General features: G+C 39.0%; 1 protein-coding gene and 1 long non-coding RNA gene across 4 annotated transcripts in view; one reads left to right on the forward strand and one right to left on the reverse strand.

Annotated features, from left to right (window-relative positions):
• VAV3 (vav guanine nucleotide exchange factor 3) overlaps positions 1-12,706 on the forward strand; it is a 192,217-nt gene that overhangs the window by 129,440 nt on the left and 50,071 nt on the right. For all 3 annotated transcript variants that reach the window (XM_015636685.2, XM_015636684.3, XM_033516314.1), the window contains 3 exons: positions 843-943; positions 9,160-9,182; positions 12,147-12,192. In XM_015636685.2, coding sequence (XP_015492171.1) covers positions 843-943; positions 9,160-9,182; positions 12,147-12,192 — 170 coding nt within the window. The remainder of the gene's footprint in view (positions 1-842; positions 944-9,159; positions 9,183-12,146; positions 12,193-12,706) is intronic.
• Positions 1,086-8,693, reverse strand: LOC117244766. Its single transcript, XR_004498464.1, has 2 exons — positions 8,001-8,693; positions 1,086-2,410 (listed from the first exon to the last, which is right to left on the reverse strand). It is a non-coding gene; the product is annotated as an uncharacterized LOC117244766 (long non-coding RNA).

Genomic DNA, 12,706 nt, shown 5'->3' on the forward strand with positions numbered 1-12,706 from the left:
GTAAAGCACAGGCTTTTCCTGGCTAGTCAGACTGATCTGGATTTTCAGAGATTTTATTTTATTTTTTTTTCTTCTTTTTCCCCCTCAATGCAATAAGATCTAAGTAACTATGAACAATGGTGCAAACCTTCTAAACTTACAAGTCAGGAGGGCTAATTCCTGACTTTGGAGCAGTGTAGTTGAGTTACTGGGTCTGCACCAACTGCTGTTGCTGAGCAGCTGTTGTGCATTCAGGACACAGCCCCCAGGATGCTGCCTGGTTCTTCATGGGCCACCAGCTGGGTATTCCCAAGTGGCACCTTGTGGAACAGAGACATTTGGAGGAATTAGCGGCTCTGAATATTACTTGAAGTGTCCATAATATATGTATTTTTAAAAATGAACAAATTTAAAGTCAAGAAGATTTGCCATATAGCCTAAAAAATACTTAATGCTTAAATATACATTAAAACTTGCAACTCTCTTGAACTGGATCCTTTTCTTCATGGTGCCTAGGCAAATTCCCACTGAGATGAAGTGAACTGTAGATCTGTAGTAGGAGAGATGTATAATGGTACAATTTCAAGTGTACTATTCCAAAGTAGCCCTGGATTACATTGAAATGGAGGTTATTATTCTACTAGGAGTCTGAAAGAACTGTCTGGTTGTGATTTTTAAATGGCTAGTAGTGACAGAAAGCAGATGAGCTACTTGTTTGTCAGTTGTCACTTTTTTCAAGCCTTTAAGGACTATCATTATGCAGAACAACAAATTACTTCTAATACCTTCTGCCATGTCTTTTATGTCCTTTATGTGTGGAATTTGTCACCTCTAATGTATCACTACCTAATTTTATTTTACAGGGGAACATTTTATCAAGGCTATTTATGTTCTAAGTGTGGAGCTGGAGCACACAAAGAATGTTTAGGAAGACTAGACAATTGTGGCAGGGCTAATTTAGGTGGTAAGTCATTTTTATTGTTAGAATACCATTTTTAATTAGGACATAAAACTTGCTAGATATAATTAAGGTTTAATTTACCTCTAATTTGTGTTTATTGTAACATGCATACTTGTGAAACTACCATTTATAAGCACAATTAGAATTGCATTTAGGATTCATAGGGATTTTTATTGTTACTAAATTGAAATGTTCCAAAACAGGAGAGAACTGTTACAGGTCAAACCAAATTTCTTCGTCAATGTCACATAAAACAGGAATTGCTCCCGTTTCAGTTGTGGACGGTTCATATGTAACACCTACAGTACAGCACATCATCTATCATCCTTGTGCTTCTCCCTTTATGTCTATGTCAATTTTCATATTTTCCTCTCAGTTCCTAAAGCTGTTTGTGTTGCCTCAGCTTCCTCTTTCATCTCTTCAGTTTCCATGGTTTCTGTCCACTCACAATATTCACAAAAAGGTGATTGATGGCTCTCTACTTCCCACACTTAAGAACTATTTTTTTTCTTCTTTTAATCAATTGCTCTGTGAAGTTCTTCCCCGGCCATTGTCACTTTGCACTTCTCTTGTTGTTCTACTCTTTGGGACCTTAAGGAAACTTTTGATTTCAACTACCATTTGGTTTCCCACAAATAACTCCAAAAATCTGGCATCTTCTCATTCTGCTCAGTGTTACACCTGTAAATCTCTTTCTGACATCTTCTGGATCTCCCACTGCTGATGCTCAGTGTTAGCCCCCATCACTGGCCAACCTTCCCTTCCCTGAACCTACTCTGTGGTGGCAGTGAGTTTGTTACACTATTGCTACAGTCACATAATCCTAGAGCCATTTTCGACTCTTCCCTTTGTCCAGCTTCTCAAATATTCTTTTTACTGGAGATTATTTTGAATTGCTGTTTTGTTTAAAAAAGAAAAGCCATTGGAACCACATGATGATTTTTGGAAAGTAGAGTTCTATATGTTGGGGAAGTTTCTAGTTAGGTATCTTTCTCACTTAATCTTTGCATTCGTTTCCAGAATTATTTCATAACAATTTGTGAAGTTTCTCATGTATCACATAAGCTACTGCAACCTCTTCCTTTGGGTTATTATCTTTTTGACATTAGTCTCAACAATCTTTGAACAGTGCTGTTGCAGAGGTACTCTCTCTCCCACTTTTGAATTACATGATGACTTCATCCACTGCTCTTTACTAAGCTGCTGTTTCCAAATTTTGACTCTAGCTTGTTGTTCCTTTCAACATTGTATAAGCTTGTTTCTTTGTTCCTGTGTGCAGGACTTCTGATTTCTACTTGGCTTTTGGCTCTCTGTTAATTACCTGTCCCAGTCTTCCAAGAAATCAACAGAATGGCAGGCACTGACTTTTGTTCTATTCAGTAAACTTTTTTTTCCTCAGCTGCTTTTCTGTACTGGAGATCTTCCATGCTATCCTCCAAGTGAAGTCTTTACAAATAATCTTCTGCAGATCTGAAAATCATACAAGCAATCACAGTGTTTGTGACTGAAACCCTTTTTGGAACACGGGCTTTTCACAGAACCTCCTGCAGATATTCTAAGGAAAATAAATATTTAAAATTATCTTTAAAATGGTATTTTTAAAGCAATTACTTGAAATTAATAGAGTGGAAAAACAAACACATATTGTTCTTTACAAAAGAACTGTCTTCTGTGGTATAAACCACCCCTACTTCTACATTTTTTCTTTGTCTTGCTCCTTTTCTTTTAATCACTTCTGTAGTTTCTATTTTAATTGGATAGCTGGCACCCCAGGAGGCAGGAGCTTGTCTTTCTGTTCCTCTGTAAATATCTGTGGACACATATGGTGCAACATGCATCAGTAAGAATGACCATAAATGCCTAGATAACAGAAGGTCTGATTTCTTTTAGTTTTCTTGCATACTTAAGCAATGCTGTAGACTTGCTAGAGAGAACAAAATAAGAGCAACAACAAATCACATGCCTCCTTCTTTGTAAGTGGAATAAATTGTAATTTTAAAATTTCAATGAAGCACAATGGTATTTTGGATTTTACTTTAAATCATCTTCCTGATATTTGTAGAATTATACAGTACTGAAATTGCAAGCAACTGAATTTCTAAGATCCCTTTTTGTGATACGTGTTTTGGTTACATCCGGTGCTCAGCCCTCTGTCCTCTCTTCAAACTTTACTTTCTCTTCTCAGTCTGTTTTTTCTTCTGTGCAAAGACTCCCCGATTGCTGCAGCTCTCATACAAGACAGGAGAGCTGTGCATCTCCTACCTGCTCTTGAGGCAGAAAGACAGGAGGTGCTAAGCTTTGTCTTTCCTTACAGTCTGCTCTATGATCATAGCTGCAAAAAACAACTCTAAACTGCACTCTTGCCATACTTCCCCTTGCTTTATGAGCTTGGAAAGGCAAGAGGTTTTGCTTACTTAGCTGAAAATGTGTCATCCCTACACCTGGTAAAGGGACTTTGGCCAATGAGTAGGAAAGGAAATCCTTAAGTTTTTCTCTACTGTTTTCCACTTTTACCCTTTACTTGGCTTTAAAGAAAGAAGTGTTGACTGAGCAGTCCTGGCCATTCACAATGTGCACAGAAAAGGTTTAAGGAGTTTTATCAGTACCTGTTTCCCTGTGTGAGCCAGAAAGGGATGAGACAATTCAGACTCTGAAATATTGGTCAGTGCAACCTGAACTATTTTTTGTCCTTTAACTATTCCAGAGCTATGCTGAGAAATGAGGTCTCCCATAAGTTATCTTTCATGCCCGCTAAGCTATGAAATATTATTAAAGGCATGCAGACATAAGGATATAATGTAAAATTCAACATTTTCACCACACTTTGTAGAAGTATGCTCTATAGGCACAAAATTCTAACATGGTTTTAATTTTGAATACTTTTATTTTGAAATATTTAGAGAAATTAAATTAAGATTAATAGACTTTTTTTAGCACCGTCATTTGCTGCTCTTGTGGGAAACGAGCAAAGGCTTTTACAGCAGCAAAATGCCTTATTGTATTGCTATGTTTGGTGGGTTGTTTTGTTGGTTTTATTTTTTCACCTCACATTTTTTTCTAGGGGACTATTACAGTCTTTTTCACAGGGTATAATATACATGAAACTGAATCATCCTTTGGGAAACTGGACACTATTATTCCCAAGTCATGTGGTATTAGTTATGGCTACAGACATGGAATGTATATCTATATATATGTAGATATATGTATTTTCTGTTTAATCTGGTGTTCCGTCATTCAATGACAATGCTATTCCAGATGCTTCATAGCAAAGTGCATATCCTCTGTGTGGTAGACAATGTCCAGGAATGATGCTCCTTGCTTGACCCTGTTAAACTTTCTTCCTTTCTTTTTTGGTGTTCAAAGAGTTTTTACAACTTGTTAATGGTTTTGCATGGCTTCCCTATTTGGAAATGTTGCATTGCATTTCAGTGTATTAGAACAGTGAGTTCTCTGTGAACATGACTTTGGGTTTTTGTCAGAAGTCTTGACTGACTGCTTCTCTATGATAAATTATTTTGACTTCTTAATAGTATATTCCCTAAATGGAACTGTTTCAAATTTTTTTATTATCTTTTTATAAGTTTAATTCTTTCTATGTTTCAAATAATTTTCATTCCTATTCTCTCGATGTCTTGTACTTCTAGAGGCTCATTTGAAAAAAGGTGATCAGAGTTCAAAGCACTGCAGTGGGAATATGCCATTAGGTTTCTCAAAGGCATTTGAATTTTCCTCAGCATTTTCTGGTTTTGTAAAGTTTATGATTCTGTTTTCTTTATAGACCATGAGCAGATGTTTTTGCCATCATTCAGCCTTTCTGAAATGATGCTTAGAACTTTCCTGAGTGGATTAAATATTTTAAAATTTCATTCCAAGTCGCACTTTGCGAAAATTCAAAAGACAGACATCCAAAGATAGATGAAACCTTCTGAATGACAAAATTATTAAGTGTCAGATTTAGATGATACACTTGTGAGAGAAACATTGACAAAATCTGAAGATAAACTGCTGTGTTCTCATGCTATGCCTTACACACAAACATATGCCAGTTCTTCAGATGTTTTGCTTCAAAGAAGGCCAGTTCAGCAGATTGTAGAAATTTTAGTGATAAAAGATGCAGAGTTAATCAGTTGAATTAATAAACAGAACAAAATTATTGCATTTAGCCCTTGGGTTTTCTTGGTTGCTGTTCCTGCCCTTGCTGCTGTAAATCAGCAGTGCTAGTTTAAGTCCTCTGTGCTTGTTTCTGTCATTATTGATTTAACAAGGTATTCTTTCCCCCTAAAATGCTGTCCTGTACATCCTCAAATAGTCCTCTACATTTTACTTTTCTGCCCTGTCACTTAATCTTCCTGTGATTTGGAATCCTTGCTAATGTTCTGATGAATTCCTTTGAGTCTGATTGCACGATCTTAAACAGACTCAATGAAATCCTTAAACACAAGGATTAGAAAATGGATGCACATATTTCTGCAAAAAGCCATTTGTAAAGACACATGTGGTATTCTTTTCTCTGCTAGCTATGAGGGCATCTCCTCTCCCTTGTTACATCTTCTAGCTTCTCGATTGCATTCCTATGTCTTATTTCATGGCACAGAGCAATTTCACTCATCTGGTGATGCTCTCCCACTGGCTGGAAGGGTTTGTGTCTGGGAATGCTTAAGACTGGGGCCTTGGGTAAACAAGCATGAATACGACACACCTTTAGTAGCCAAAGGGAGACGCTGCTGTTCCCACTTTTATTGTACAGACCCTGTGTCCCTTGCAGTTTCTTCAGAGGCCTCACAGGACTGATAAAACAGTATCACTCTGCCCAGAACATACTGAAGAACTCCAGTCTGTTTTCTAGTCTAAACTGGCAGAATTAACAATTCACTTTTATTTCCAGACTGGAATTTTTCCAAGTCCATCAAATTATGTTCAGTTTAGAATTCTCAGGCAAATACTTGCTGGTTCTACTGACTATTGAATATTTCAATTAGAGAAACCTCCAATGATTCTAGAATCTGAAGGTGTTTTGAATATTTTAAATACAGTGCCAAACCCACAGAATTTTCTTTTTTATATTGCTTTTCCCAGGGAATGTTAAAGGTGTGTTTCATCAGGTCATAAATAGATTAGAAAAACCTGAGATGGTCATTTTTATAGTAAATCTTTCTTAATTTATGGGTGATCTCTTTCTCATTTGGATAATTTCATTTGTAAAGGTACTATATTTCTTTAGACGGAGAAGTTTCTTTGACTGTGAGATGAGTTTAAAAGACAGTGTTGGCATGTGAATGGGTTAAGCTTAGAATTGCTTTCATACAGTAACGTGCATGATACAGTCCATGCTGTTCATGTCCTAATTGCTTGCTACAGCATATTAGAGATTATTCATGAAAAGCCTGTGGTCTTGACATCTCAAAAGAAACCAGCAGCTTTCACTATTTATATTTTTGCTGACTTAATCAATAGTTGCAAAGTTGCTGGCTGTTCTCCAAACCTCTTGTGTCAACTGAATTGACAAGTAAATGCTCAAATCTCACAAAGTTCATTGGAGTTATACCACTTTTTAAAAAACTGCAACAGAGGTTGAGCTGTATTGCTTCACTAATGATTCTTGCTCAACCTGAACAAAAGCCAGTTAGGTCGCTTGATATTTTTTAAGGTCCTACAGTGTGGTACATCTGGGTCACATTTCTAATTTTGTTCTGATTGAGCAACGACTGGCTAAATGACTGGAAAGGAACATGTGGTCCCACAGCTCCTTCCAAGGGACTTAATTTATAGTTCCTGCATTTTAAATATTTTGAGTTTGTTTTAAAACAGAAAGGTGAGTAGCTTATTACTTTATACTTTTTATTTACTCTCCATTAAGTTAGTGTGCAAATCCAGCTGCTCTGTTGCATCCCTAAAGAGCAGCTTATTCCCATTTTCTGAGCTGTGTTCCCTCACTTATTGAGGCCAGCTGCTGCTCCTCTTGCTTCTGTAGTAAAATATAATTATCAAAATGTGACCCAATGGTAATATAGCTTCAGTGAATAAACAAGAAAACCCCCCAAACTGTGCTGAACTATGCCATTAATTAAGTGGCTGTCAGGCCTGAAGACTCACTTGATGATTTCACTGGCACACTGGTGGTGAGCAGGAACTTGAATTAAAGTTGTCATGTGTAAAATCTCTGCTGGTAGATATCATCAGATATTACTTCCCCCCCAAAAATAGAAATGAAGGTTTTCTTGGTCTTGTGCTTCTGTAATGTTTGGAAAACAGGTATTTCATGAGGACATGATACACATATTTCAATACAGGATATTCTGAAATACAGGCATATTTAAATTGTAATAAAATAACAAGACAAGTCTTAATTTTTTGAATTGGCTTTTCGGTGGAAATACAGATATTGGATATTGTTTTCTATTCCTGTAGTGTTAACAGTGAAGCCACAAATGGCATTTTGGTCCAACAGTGTTGGTTTTCTTTTTAATCTAAATCCCTCACTTCCCTGTTAATGAAATTTGTTTTAGATGAATGATCAGGGGTATTTATCTTCTTATGCAGTGATTTCTTGAACCCTGTTATTCACTTACTGAAAATTAATCACTGAATTTCCAAATTATTTATTATAAAAACCTTTGGGATGCTCTGATCACCAGATGGAACTCATTCATTTAGTTGGAATTGGGATATTTTCTAGAGGTAAAAATATTCAACAGAAACATTTAAAAATCAGATTCATTCATTCATTCCCATTGAAGGATAGAACAACATTTTCATTTCAACTTTTTGATAAATGATTTGCTGAAATAAAGGTAAGTCAATAGAATAGAGAAAGAAAACCCCTAAGTCTGGGTTTGAAGTTTTGGCCTCCTTTGCAACTACTTACTTGTATGACTTCCCTTCATTTGAAGTCATTCATAATGCTGAGATCAAGCATTCAAAAGAGGAGATTTTATTCAGATTTTGGCAAAAATCCCGAAAGGCCTATCAGATTGTGAAATACCAAAATTGTATTGAATTTCAGCAGCACTCGGGCAACTAATTCCCTCAGGCTGCTTAGAAAACCTCAACGGGCTACCTGCATCTCCTCCTTTGGGCGGGCTTATTTTTCTCCTCTTCGCTGCCTGTACAAGTGCAAAGGAGTCTTTCTGGGAAGGCCGTAACTGTAGAAGTGCCGTGTGTGGCAGCCGAGCTGCGCTGGCGCGGGACTGCGGCCCTACGTGAGGGGAGCTGCGCCAGCGCTGAGGGGCTCTGCCCGCCCGGCCCCGCGCGCAGCCGCGGACTCGGCCTGGGCGCGTCGCGCTTTTGTTTTCCCACACCCCGCTGCCTAATGGAGCCTTTCTCAGTGGAACAAAAGGCAACTTGCAGTTAGAGTTTATCATTTGTATGCCTTCCTGTTCAGAAGTTCCTACGGTATAAGTTTTCCAATGTCCTGAAGTACACAGGGACGTGCAGCTTGTGCCGGGCCTCAGCGGCGTGTGTAGCGTCAGAGGCACACACAGGCAAACACAGCTGTGTGTGTGCTTTGGTGCACCCAAACACCTGCTATCAGACTGGACATTCAAAGGACATGTAAAAAAGATACCTTCTTCTGTGCCTTTTGTGATATGTGGTGGTGTGTGTGCCCTAAAGTGTTAAAGCCTTTGTGCAGCCTTTGTCATGTCCCACAGATTTTTTTCCCCCTAATTTTTAAGTAGTACCACGAAATTTATACTAAAAGCAAATAAAGCACTGGTGGCGTCAGTCTCTTGTATACTAATGCAATGCTGAATTGAACATGAAACATAGAAGCTAAAGGTATACATTTAACCTTGATACACCTTGTCACGCTGTGAAAAGACAGAGGGAATTAAAAAAGCGTGTACTCGACTTGCAGTGAGCTGCAGCTTTGAGTTCCCATCGAGGCGGTATTTATCAAGCATTTTTACAATGTTCTCAGGGTTTGTCAGGTGCGCTGTCCCGGCCTGCCGTGCCGCTGCTGGAGCGTGCGGGTGCCCCGCAGCCGGAGCCAGCCCCGGCCATGGGCGCAGCCCGGCGGGGCCAATGAGAGCCGGGCGGGCGGCGGGGTTTGCACAACAGCGCCCGGCGCGCCCGGCCTCTGGGGCGGCTGCACGGACCGGGTGGCAAAGGGAGCCAGCAGGGTTTTCTGTAACACCACGCAGCACAGGCTGAGATTGCTCTATAAAAGGTGAACGATTTGCAATCAATAATAATGCCAATTTTTACTTATGTTTCAGAACATGGAAACGTGAAACATGAGGTAAGGATTTTTCTTTTGCTTGTGATGTTTGTTTTGTTGGTAATATAACAGCTCCTTATTACTCTGTTTACATGCTGATAGAGAAGTTATGTTTTTCTTCTGGATTTGCAAACAGATTTATTTAGAGTGATGTAGAAGTTGTCTGAGCAACAAGGTGTTCATGATTAAGTATGAATGTCTTCTCAAATACAAATGAAACTTGCAGCGAAATGACAGTGCTGAAAGCACTGAAAGGGGTGGAGATGCTTTTTTTAAGCTACAGGTAAGAAAACATATATTGCTTCACCAGTGGTTGTTAGATCCTTATTGTTCCTAGACAAAGTCTGGCTGCAGAGTTAAAAGTATTCTTTTCTTTTTCTCTGCCATGCCAGAGAACTGTGAGGTGATGAAGGATTGGTAGGGCAGGGTTTGTCTCTTCGTGTGAAAAGACTATGGTTGCAGAGGTATCCTGTGGTATGGGGTTTATGTAATCTGGAGAGAATGTTAGAATGGGACCTGAACAGAGGAGCTGCTGTGATGCACATTCTGTAGCTTGCTGTCAGCCTAGGAAGGCTGCAAGCCACCCTGGGTTATTTTTTGGCCAGCACCTGGGGCCTCTTCACTGCTCTATAGGAGGGCACAGCAGCTGGGTTTTGTCTGTCCCATCTCACAAAAGAGGTGCAGCACTTCAGACCTAGAGCATAATAATTTCTAGCATCTATTTTAGATCAGAAGCTTATAGTAATTGCTTAAATGACATGCCAGTTATGAACAGCATATGAGTATAAATGTTGCTGCTCTCCATAAGCATGGCTGTGTTTGATGTTGTTGCTGATAGAGGTAATGGGAGGATGTTATTGCTGACATGGCTGGTGCAGGGCTGACCATGTACTCTCTGATGTTTGAGCTGTTTGGGTGTCATAGTAACCCCAGACAGTGGTGGGGATGGGTGAAGGCAGCTCTGCAACTTCTGGTGAGCTCCTCGCTGTGGGCCCCAGAGGGGCTCCTTCTCTGGGGATGTTGCAGGGGAATCCTGTTGTGACAGGGTAGCTCTGACAGAGGACAGGGCTGTGCTGCCTGTGCCCAGCCTCTGCCTCTGCCTGTGCCCCTGCCTGCTCGCCTCACTGCATCCTCAGCTGTGCCTCTGGCCAGGTGCTGCCCAGCCTTTCGTGTCTCTGCCTTGACAGATAAGCTGAGTAAGGGCACTCTAAACTATGGGAATCACAGTGTGGTCCATTTGCCTGATGCCCTTCCAGTCCTGCAGCTGGCAGGCATGGCTGGAGAGCTGTGAGCAGATCATCTACTGGGCTTAATGGACAAGGCTGCCAGGCTTCCTAAAGCTAACTGTGGTTAGCTGTTAGCTGTTTCATCCATATCTGGATGAAAAAATAGGTATACTGTTTTTTCTTGTTGGGAAAATAAAGGCCTGCTTTCTGGAGCTATTGATTTACTATTGCCTATTAAGTTGATCCAAAACATCAGGATTACATTAATTTTTATCAAGACTCCTATTTAAGTGCCTGCTTTAATTCTTTCTGTGCAGAAGGAAACTTAAGCATGGATGAGGAATTGTCACTTTGGAAAACATGGATTTAGGCTTCATACCAGTAAAGTAATGAATCTGCTGGTAATTCAGTATGTTTAAGGGTATTGGCCATGTTTTCATACAACTCAAGAACTATTTCCTTAAAACTGTTTTCCAGACAGTCCTTTGGTGCGTATGACTTGAGTTGTCACAGTCCCTCTGCTGTTTTTATTTCAATTTAGAATTTCTCTGTCTCCCTTTGAACTTTTCCAATTCCTGCCCTTTTTCCGTTCTTGTGCAAATCTGTGGCTGCTCACCAATCTGTATCAATCTGTACCAGTAACATGGTTTCAATCTTTAAAAAACGATATAGGATATAGTTTCGCATTTTGCTTTTATCCAGTATTATTATCTTAATTGTGGCAGCAGCTTTAAATTTTTTTTCTATCCACTACGGATGAACTTGTATCCTTTCTTTAATTAGGCTTGTGGGGTACAGAGAGAATATGTCCAAGGACTCAAGAGTATGAAAGCTGTTTTCATACTAGCTTTTGATTTTGCTTGCCTGCTACAGGGCTTGGTAATTTGCTTATGCCTCAGGTTACTGCTTTCTGGCTTGCCTTGGTGTGTGTCCTGCATCAGCTTATATCAACGGCGAGTAAATCAGAGCAACCTAATTGTTCCCTTTGTTATGCAACATGCTCTTCTCTGCTTGGTTTGATTAAAAAATAAATAAATGCATGAACCATCATGCAAGTTGCCAGATAAAACAAGTTTGCAAAAGCAGATGAGTAGTTCGCAGATATGCATTATTTCACATTGAAATATCCAGGGATCCATAGGAAATGTCTTAGTGTATAAAATATAGAAAAGAAATCTAAATAATCAGAGTCTTGTCAGAGGGTTTCTGATTTCACAGAGCTCTGGTTCCTCCAATTTTAGGGAGGCAGATAAGTTACTAAGTATATTTAGATACTTGCCCAGAAAATAAGAAAATTCGGCATTCCAAGGGGAATTGTAGTTAACTTCAGTTTAAAGTAGAAATAGTGAATGTTTCTACCTTATTAAAGCAATGCAAGTGGCTTTGACTTTTGTGTTGGTGGATGTTATCTGGGGCAGATAATGCCAGACTGCATGCTTTTCCCATATCCTATTCATAAATGATTTAAAAATTTTGTTCTTAGTTTCAAAATATGTTGATGTATGAACAAACCTGTGGACTGAGAATCTTTCAGCCTAGTGTCAGAAAAAATGGGATATATGAAAACTCCATCAACATTACTAAGAATATTTTTCAAAGTGTGATCTTTCTACAAGATAAAGATAATTGTGTTGGTGGTTGGGGGAAATAACTTAAGAAAAGCAGCTTTGCTGAGTAGATTGTGGGAATGAAAGGATTGCAATGAGCCTCCATGAAAACATGTTTATTCATATCCTTGATTCTTGTTTTTGCTCTGCAGAAACGAACAAATGGAATTAGAAGAAGCTCTAGACATGTGGATCCAGGTTTGTGTCATGACTTTTTAATACTTAAACATTAAATAAAAAAGAGTAAGAAAACTGTAACTTGCTTTGTTAAGTTGCATTGTGAACGCTATTGCCGTGCACACAATGCTGAGAACTTCACTGCTGAAGTCACGAAGGTCTAAAGCAATTGCTCTGTTTGTGATTTCAAAGATAAGGTCACCTGGTTGAACTCTTAATTTTTTTCCACTTGTTTTTTCTTTAAGTAGGGCTCTGGTTCTATTGGAATAACAAAATGCCTCTGGGCTTTCAGTTAATATGACCCACCCTACTGTACTCAGTAGTTTAAAAGAAATAACTAAGGGATTAATAGCAGACAGTTGCTTATAAAGCTCAGGCTCTAAGTCTTAAAGTTGTGGGTATTCCCAGCTCTTAACTGTAGTGGTGCTCAGTGCTTAACTGTAAGAGTTGCCTTTCTGAGAGGCATAAAGCAATTTCAGTTTTATATTGAATTTCAAAGTGATTTTATTTTTCCTTTTTAGTTTATAGTAGATAC

This window comes from Parus major, chromosome 8, assembly GCF_001522545.3.
Source record: "Parus major isolate Abel chromosome 8, Parus_major1.1, whole genome shotgun sequence".
Classification (NCBI taxonomy): Eukaryota; Metazoa; Chordata; class Aves; order Passeriformes; family Paridae; genus Parus; species Parus major.